The sequence below is a fragment of the Lethenteron reissneri genome, chromosome 52 (genome assembly GCF_015708825.2).
Source record: "Lethenteron reissneri isolate LAM-NWPU_2019-01 chromosome 52, ASM1570882v1, whole genome shotgun sequence".
NCBI classification, from domain to species: Eukaryota; Metazoa; Chordata; class Hyperoartia; order Petromyzontiformes; family Petromyzontidae; genus Lethenteron; species Lethenteron reissneri.
In genome coordinates, this window is record NC_083830.1 from 6,413,042 (window position 1) to 6,421,852 (window position 8,811).

At 60.3% G+C, this 8,811-nt stretch overlaps 1 protein-coding gene across 1 annotated transcript in view; it reads left to right on the forward strand.

Annotated features, from left to right (window-relative positions):
* LOC133355818 (beta-1,4-galactosyltransferase 6-like) overlaps positions 1–8,570 on the forward strand; it is a 45,170-nt gene extending 36,600 nt beyond the window's left edge. The window contains 5 exon segments of the mRNA XM_061573215.1: positions 3,321–3,437; positions 4,440–4,627; positions 6,152–6,274; positions 7,158–7,259; positions 7,813–8,570. Of these exon segments, the coding sequence (XP_061429199.1) occupies positions 3,321–3,437; positions 4,440–4,627; positions 6,152–6,274; positions 7,158–7,259; positions 7,813–7,963 (681 nt within the window). The 3' untranslated portion in view covers positions 7,964–8,570.
* The last annotated feature ends 241 nt before the right edge of the window (positions 8,571–8,811 follow it).

The window sequence follows — 8,811 nt, forward strand, 5'->3', positions numbered from 1 at the left end:
GGTTAAGGCTCGGGGTAGAGCTCGGTAATTTTATGGTAAAAGTCTCAGGATGAGGACCTGGTCATGGAGGAGCTGCGGATTTGTGTATAGACGGCCGATTGCGTGAAGCCCACAGCCGGAGAAGATGCACACGCTCTGGTTACCCATTGCACAGTAGAGGGGCGAGCAAGTGCAGTCAGCTAGCGCAACCAGTGCGTGCGCGTGCGTGTGTGTGCGTGCGTGCGTGTGCGTGCGTGCGTGTGCGTGCGTGTGTGCGTGCGTGCGTGCGCGTGCGTGCGTGCGCGTGTGTGTGCGTGCGTGTGCGTGCGCGTGCGTGCGCGTGCGTGCGCGTGCGTGCGTGTGCGTGTGTGTGCGTGCGTGCGCGTGCGTGCGTGCGCGTGTGTGTGTGTGTGCGTGCGTGTGTGTGCGCGTGCGTGCGTGCGCGCGCGCGTGCGTGCGTGCGTGCGCGCGCGCGTGCGTGCGTGCGCGCGCGCGCGTGCGTGCGCGTGCGTGCGTGCGCGTGCGTGCGCGTGCGGGCGAGCACGAGCGGTAGTGGTGGTGGTGAGCGCGCTGCCCTACAAACCCGGCGACCCCAGTGACGATTATCTGAACTGGTCCTGGGCCTCCCCCTAGGTCGACTCGGCCTCAAATGGGTTACCTGGTGCTGTTTGTAATCGTCGCCACTAGGGAGACAAAGGTGGCCCGGCGTGGTGTTGATCACCCCCACACCCTCGTGTGCCGTGCCTGGCTTCATAGGTGCTGCTACTCGCCAGTAGCACTTGCCTCCAACGGTCTGTTAGAGGCTGCACGGGGGGTCTGTGTGAGCACGCAGAGTGTGTGTGGGCGTGAGCGCGTAGTGTGTATGCGAGCGTGCACATGTTGTGTGTGTGTGTAGGTGAGAGAAAGCACATCGTGTGCGCGCGAGATCGCGGATGTGCATGTGTTGCCAGATAGAAGGGTAAAAAAACAATTATCATATTTTTTACTGGCAGATGAGGTTCCAATGGTGTAAATGCTTACCCCGAGCTCTCATACTCTGATGGTGCATTGTCTTTGAGTTGTGCGCCTTTTGGCGTCATCTGGTCCAACCCATGTGAGACTAGGCTCTAAGAAAAGCGTTCTCGGGTGTGGACCAATCAACTTCAAGGACAGTGCACATTATCAGAGTTGTGTCTTTTGTTTGCATTCCGACCGCAGGTATTGTGGTCAATGCAAACATGACTCCTTGTAAAAAAAAAGGTGTCAGTTTTGTTGCCAGATAGAAGGGTAAAAAACCAATTATCAAGATGGCAATGCTCGCCCTGCCATCTGCTGGCCGCCCGTCTGGCAATTCAAGACGAACAACCCTGACAATCGCTTTTCCTAGGCGGGTTCTACGATCAATAAGTGAAGTTACCAACCAGTTAAATTTCGATTTAAAGCTTTCGTGACTGCAGGGATTCATCTTCTTGGTTCTTTCGGTAAAGTCACGTAGAATGGAAATAATAAAATAATAAAAATAAAACACAATAAAATTATTCTTACGACGTTTCAGACTGTCTTCTCGACAGACCTGTTCTTCACCTGAGGAACGGCTGCTTGCGTTGTGACCGAAACGTCGTGAGAATTATTTTATTATGTTTTATTTTTATTATTTTATTACTTCCCTTCTACGTGACTTTACCCGAAAGAACCAAGAAGGTACAAACCAGTCTCACAAAACCCTGCTTAGCTTTTGAGATCCCCCACAAGATCCCGGCCGTGGTTAGTGAAGGAGGGTGGGGGCGGAGCGGGGTTGGGGGTCTGCGGGGGGGGGGGTTAGCGGTGCACAGGAAGGACCCTTCCCGCTCCGTGGCTCATCGCCGACGCTAGCCGTGGCCGCGGACGTCTTGCGCCCGTCTCCGTGCGGACGCGGCTCGGCTCGTGGCCACGACTCGCCCCGTGTGTGTGGCGGCACCAGGGAGGGCCTCCTGCTTTGGCCACGTGACCTGGTGGCCCACAAGAGCCCCGCCCCCCCCCTCGCATTATGAACACATTCCTTCACCGATTTAATTGCTCCGTTTTGGCCGCTCCTCGGGCCTCTCTCTCCTCCGCCAAACTCCCTCTCCCCCACTCCCCCTCCTCCTCCCATTGTTGTTGTTGTTGTCGTGGTGGTGGCGGTGGCGCTTAATGAGTTTGGTCGTTTACGATCTAAATTGGGGAGCGGAGTTTAGCCACGGCTGCCACGGCCGCCGCCGCTGCCGCGTGTTGTGCCTGGCTCCTGTCCAGTCGCCGCAGCCGCTACCCCCCCTTCCCCCGCCGCACAGCCCCCACCCCATCCCCCCCACCCTACCCCGCCGCCTCTCCCACCCCCAGCACGCGGCCGCGTCCCGGTGACCCACGAACTCTGACCTTGGCATGAACCCTCCGAAGGTGTGGGGAGCGGTGGTGTAGCGGTTAGCGCTGCGCTGCGCTACGAACCTGGCGACCCGGGTTTCGATTACCGCTCACGGCAAACACCAGTGACGATTATCTAAACCGGTCCTGGGCCTCCCCTAGGTCGATTCGGCCTCAAATGAGTACCTGGTATGATGTGTAAATATCGCCACTGGGGAGACAAAGGCGGCCGGGCGTGGTGTTGGCCACCCACCCCCTCGTGTGCCGTGCCGGCCTTCATAGGTGCTCGCTAACAGTACTTGCCCCTACAGTCTGTTAAGGCTATACGGGGGATCTTTGTTTTTATCTTTGTGTGCGTGGGTGAGAATGTCTAGTGCGCGAGTGTGTTGGATGGATGGAGCGAGAGGATTGTGGTGTGAGTGAGCGATGGGGGAGAGTGCAATTTGTAGTGGTGGCGCATGCTTTTGTGTCGAGTGTCTGTGCCGAGCCGTGAGTGTGGGGCCAGCATGCAGGTGTGGGTGCGTGTGTGTATGTGGGTGCGTGTGTGTGGGTGCGCGTGTGTGTGTGGGTGTGGGTGTGTGCGTGTGTGTGGGTGCGTGTGTGTGTGTGCGCGCGTGTGTGTGTGGGTGTGTGTGTGTGGGTGCGTGTGTGTGCGCGCGTGTGTGGGCGCGTGTGTGTGTGTGTGCGCGCGTGTGTGTGGGCGCGCGTGTGTGTGCGTGTGTGTGTGTGTGTGCGCGCGTGTGTGTGGGCGCGCGCGTGTGTGTGCGCGCGTGTGGGTGCGTGTGTGTGTGTGCGCGCGTGTGTGGGTGTGCGTGTGTGTGTGTGCGCGTGTGCGTGGGTGCGTGTGCGTGCGCGTGTGTTGGGCTTGAGTGTTGTGGTGTGCACGTGGTGGGGGCGGCCGTGCTCGCAGGTGTAACGAGAGGTGCATGTTGGCGGTTTAGCCGAGGTGCATGTGCTGTAGCTGAGGTTTCGTGCGTGCGGTGCAGGTCGCCATCCTCATACCGTTCCGCAATCGGCACGAGCACCTGCCCATCCTGCTGCGCCACCTCGTTCCCATGCTGCAGCACCAGCGCCTCGAGTTCGCCTTCTACCTCATCGAGCAGGTTTGCGAGCGCCCACCTCGTCGCTCCTCGTCACGAATCGCGCGGCCCGCGAATCGCTTTGCGGCAACTCCCTCGTTTCACCACACCGCTCCTCGACGCTCGGACCGCTCCACACGGCGCAACTCTCCGCAACTCGTTGCTAAGCGGGGCTAAGAGGGGCGGCAGTGGCACGACGCGCTAGACGGCGCTGTGTGGCTCTTTTCGATTTAAAGCTTTCGTGACTGCAGGGATTCGTCTTCTTGGTTCTTTCGGTAAAGTCACGTAGAAGGGAAATAATAAAAATAAAAAATAATAAAATACAATTCTCACGACGTTTCGGCCATAACGCATGCAGCCGTCGTCAGGTGAAGAACAGGGCTGTCGCAAAGACAGCGTCTGAATGAACACCACCAGGCTTGGCAGCGTATATTTAAGCTGGGTTGGAGGGGGAAGAGCGCCTTGACAAAATAATTAGCATATTTACGGAAAATATATATTTTTTCTTTAGCTTCCCGTCAAACAGAATGTATTCTCGTCAATTTAATTTCCATTTTGTTCAAATTTCATCTGAAGAGGAAGAAGAAATAGGCGATAATAATGACGGCAGATAAACTATTAAATTTCGATTTTAAGCTTTCGTGACTGCAGGGATTCATCTGTCGGAAAGCCAGCGTCTGAATGAGACGCTGTCTTTCCGACAGACCTGTTCTTCACCTGAGGACGGCTGCTCGCGTTGTGGCCGAAACATCGTGAGAATTGTATTTGATTGTTTTATTTGTATTATTTATTTTTTCCCTTCTACGTGATTTTCCCGAAAGAACCAAGAAAATGTGTGGCTCATGTTGCGGTGCGGTGTGTTCGGTGGCATGCCGTGGTATGGTTTGCGTTGCTGTGCAGTGCGTGGTGATGTGGTTTGGGGCGCTAAGCGGTGCGGTGTGTCGTCACGCGGTGGGGGGGCGGCTTCCACTTTGTACCGGCGCGCGTCGCTAATCGGCGGTGCGGTGCTCACCCCGGCGGTGGCAGGCGGGCGACATGCCGTTCAACCGCGCGATGCTCTTCAATGTGGGCTTCGTGGAGGCGCTGCGCGACGCGCCCTGGGACTGCTTCGTCTTCCACGACGTCGACCACATCCCAGAGAGCGACCGCAACTACTACGGCTGCAGCGACATGCCGCGCCACTTCGCCCACCTGCTCGACAAGTACATGTACATGTGAGTGACGCCACGTCCCCCCCCCCCCCCCCCCCACTACTACCGCTCGTGGTGCCGACACCGCCACCACCACCACGTCGCGGTTAGCCGGGCGGCGCTGCCGGCCTAGGGTTCTCCTGAGTGAGGCGGTTAGCGAGGCGTCGTTGGTGACGGGTCACCGCGCAAACCGGGTGGAGCTCCCTTCCACCAACGGGCGGAACTCCCGTCCACCAACGGGCGGAACTCCCGTCCACCAACGGGCAGAACTCCCTTCCACCAACGGGCGGAACTCCCTTCCACCAACGGGCGGAACTCCCTTCCACCAACGGGCGGAACTCCCTTCCACCAACGGGCGGAACTCCCTTCCATGCAGTTCTAAAGCAATTGGCTTTCAATCTCAATGATGATTTAAAAGCGCATAGCTCCAGTGGTTTTCTAATATCGGAAGGGAGAGTGTTCCAGACGGCCGCAAAAGCACATCTGAAAACGCCGCGATGCGGTGACAACCGTCTTTGTTCTACGCCCCAACACTACACCCCAACGCTACACTCCGATCACTACGCCCCAACACTACACCCCAACGCTACGCCCCGATCACTACGCCCCAACGCTACACCCCAACGCTACACCCCAATGCTACGCCCCTGATCACTACGCCCCAACGCTACACCCCAACGCTACACCCCAACGCTACACCCCAACGCTACACCCCAACGCTACGCCCCAACGCTACGCCCCGATCACTACGCCCCAACGCTACGCCCCGATCACTACGCCCCAACGCTACACCCCAACTCTACGCCCCAACGCTACGCCCCGATCACTACACCCCAACGCTACACCCCAACGCTACGCCCCGATCACTACGCCCCAACGCTACGCCCCGATCACTACGCCCCAACGCTACACCCCAACGCTACGCCCCAACGCTACGCCCCGATCACTACGCCCCAACGCTACGCCCCGATCACTACGCCCCAACGCTACACCCCAACGCTACGCCCCAACGCTACGCCCCGATCACTACGCCCCAACGCTACGCCCCGATCACTACGCCCCAACGCTACACCCCAACACTACGCCCCGATCACTACACCCCAACGCTACACCCCAACGCTACACCCCAACGCTACACCCCAACACTACGCCCCGATCACTACACCCCAACGCTACACCCCAACGCTACACCCCAACGCTACACCCCAACACTACGCCCCGATCACTACGCCCCAACGCTACGCCCCGATCACTACGCCCCAACGCTACACCCCAACGCTACACCCCAATGCTACGCCCCGATCACTACGCCCCAACGCTACACCCCGATCGCTACACCCCAACACTACGCCCCGATCACTACACCCCAACGCTACACCCCAACGCTACACCCCAACGCTACACCCCAACACTACGCCCCGATCACTACGCCCCAACGCTACGCCCCGATCACTACGCCTGGACACGGCGCGCGCACCACCCACACGGCCTCGTTGACACCCCGTGACCCCGTGACCCTGTGACCCCTTGACCCCATGACCCCCGCAGCCTGCCCTACGACGAGTTCTTTGGCGGGGTGAGCGGGCTCACCACGGAGCAGTTCAAGAAAATCAACGGCTTCCCCAACGCGTTCTGGGGGTGGGGAGGGGAGGACGACGACCTGTGGAACCGGTAACCCCTCACCCCTCACCCCTCACCCCCCACCGCTCACCCGACCCCCTCACCCCCCCCCCACCACCGCTCACCCGACCCCCTCACCCCCCCCCCCACCGCTTACTCGACCCCATCACCCCCCCCCGCCACCGCTCACCCGACCCCCTCACCTCTCACACCCCACGCCCCTCATTCCTCACCATCCCCGCAGAACTCGCTCCACGCCCTCGCCAACGCCACTCCCCGTCATCGCCCACTCCCTCCTCGCCTCTCTCTTATCTCCCTCCCGCACACACCTCGCCAACTCGCCCCTCACCAACTCGCCCCTCACCAACTCGCCCCTCATCAACTCGTCCCACAACCGCACGACGCTCGATACCCTCGGGGCCTCCACCGCCCACGGCGGACAGCCGTCGGTTTTTGTGAACGGATCGCACTTGACCGCGTCAGCTCGGCTGTAGGAATGTATCAGTGGGGGCAGTGGGGCGAGGGTTGAGGGGATGGGGTGAGAGGGGTGAGAGGAGAGAGGGGTGAGAGATGAGGGGGGAGGGGTGAGAGGGGAGGGGTGGGGTGAGAGGGGTGAGAGGGGGAGGGGGGGTAGGGGTGAGAGGGGTGAGAGGGGGGGGCTGACACAGAGCGTTGTTACGATTGCGATGTCACGCGGCACTGCACTGACGTCATCCGGAGCCCGAAACCCTCACCGCTGCCTTTGTCTCCCCTAGTGGCGATGTTCACACACACACACACCGCACAAGGTACTGATTTGAGGCTGAGTTGACCTCGGATAATCGTGTTGGGCCTTCCTTGGTGCTACTCGCCAACAGCACTTGCCCCAACAGTCTGTTGAGGCTACGCGGACGATCTTTGTCTTTGTGTTCCCCTGCACCTTGCCCCTCTGCAGGGTGATGTTTGCAGGGTACAACGTGACGCGGCCGCCCGGGGCGATGGGGCGTTACAAGTCGATCCCCCACCACCACCGAGGGGAGGTGCAGTTCCTGGGCAGGTGAGGAGGCGACCGTGACCCCCGACCCCCTCACCCTTCCTGTGGTGGTGAAAGCCGTTATTCAACAACCTCTACGGTTGTTACGGTGGCGGTGGTAATGACGGCGGCGCTGATAGGCGTGGTGGTGGTGGTGGTGATTGGAGTGTTGGTGGTTGTTGTTGTAGTTGTGGTAGCGGTGTGCGAACCCGGCGACCCCGGTTTCGATTCCCGCTCACGGCCAACACCGGTGACGATTGTCTGAACTGTCCCTGGGCCTCCGCGAGGTCAACTCAGCCTCAAATGAGTACCTGCTGCGGTGTGTTGTGAACATCGCCACTGGGGCATGGTTGCTGGCCACGGTGCCAGTAGCCTTCATGGGTCTGCTCCTCCGCCAACAGCACTTGCCGCATCAGTTTGTTAGAGGCTACATGGGGGGGGGGGGGGGTAGGAATCTGTAGTCGTAACGTCGGTGTTGGTTGTGTGTAGCGTCAGAGTTGCTTGTGGTTGCTCAGTCCTCTTCCCCCCCTCGCCCCCCACCCTCCACCCCCACCCCCCACCCTCCACCCCCCACCAGGTACTTGCTGCTGCGCCACTCACGGGAGCGGAACGCGGTGGACGGCATCAGCAACCTGCGCTACCGGGCCCAGCGCGCCCGCACGCCGCTCTACACCAACATCACCGTCAGCCTCTCCCCCGAGCTCGCGCCGCTGCCCGCCAACTACTGACACGCGGCCCTGCGGGGTAGCAGCAGCGGGAGGAGGAGGAGGAGGGGGGGGGGCAGCAGTGGCAGGAGGAGGAGGAGGAGGGAGGGCAGCAGGAGGTGGGTGGGGGAGCGATGAGGAGAGAGACGGCGAGAAAGGGGAGTAGGAGGCCGTCTTCCCTCGCACACCGCCCACCCCTGGCGCTTGGAGCTGACCGGATTTGTGACGGTGACGGAGGAGGAGGTCAAGGAAGAGGAGAGAGAGAGACGTGGCGACTGAGATGAAGCGAGCGTCAGTCTCGCCGATGTGCGGTCATTATTTATGATGCGTTTCTGAAGTGGGCGGCGGTTGTTGTGGTGGTTGTGGTGTTTTTATCGAAGATTTTCTTTTTTATGGAATCAACGATGGACCGAGGTGGAGATGTCGGGAGGAAGACGGCAAGTCTGGGTGGGGGTGGGGTGGGTGAGGGGTGAGGAACAAAACACAAAACCACAATGAACTCCCGCGGCCCGGCCGTGCATCGGCCGGGCCGCGTCGTGCGCGCGAGAAGAAATTAAACAAAACTCTAGCCGGCACCGACCGACTGACGATCCGTGACGATCGTCCAAAAAATGGCGAGGGTGGGCGAAGGGGGGGGAGGGGGGGGGGGGCTACCCGCACATACACCCCGAAAATGGGGGGGGGGGGGGGGGGGGCGAGGTGGCTTTCACACCCCAGGAAAATGACACCCCCCCCCCCCACCCACCCACCACCTCAAATACAAGGCCCCCCCCCCCACCACCCCCACGACGCCCTGTCCCTCCTCGCCTTGGCGAAACTACTGAGCGAGCCCCGGAGAAGTCCGTGGTGGTGGCGACGGAGGGGCCGATCGG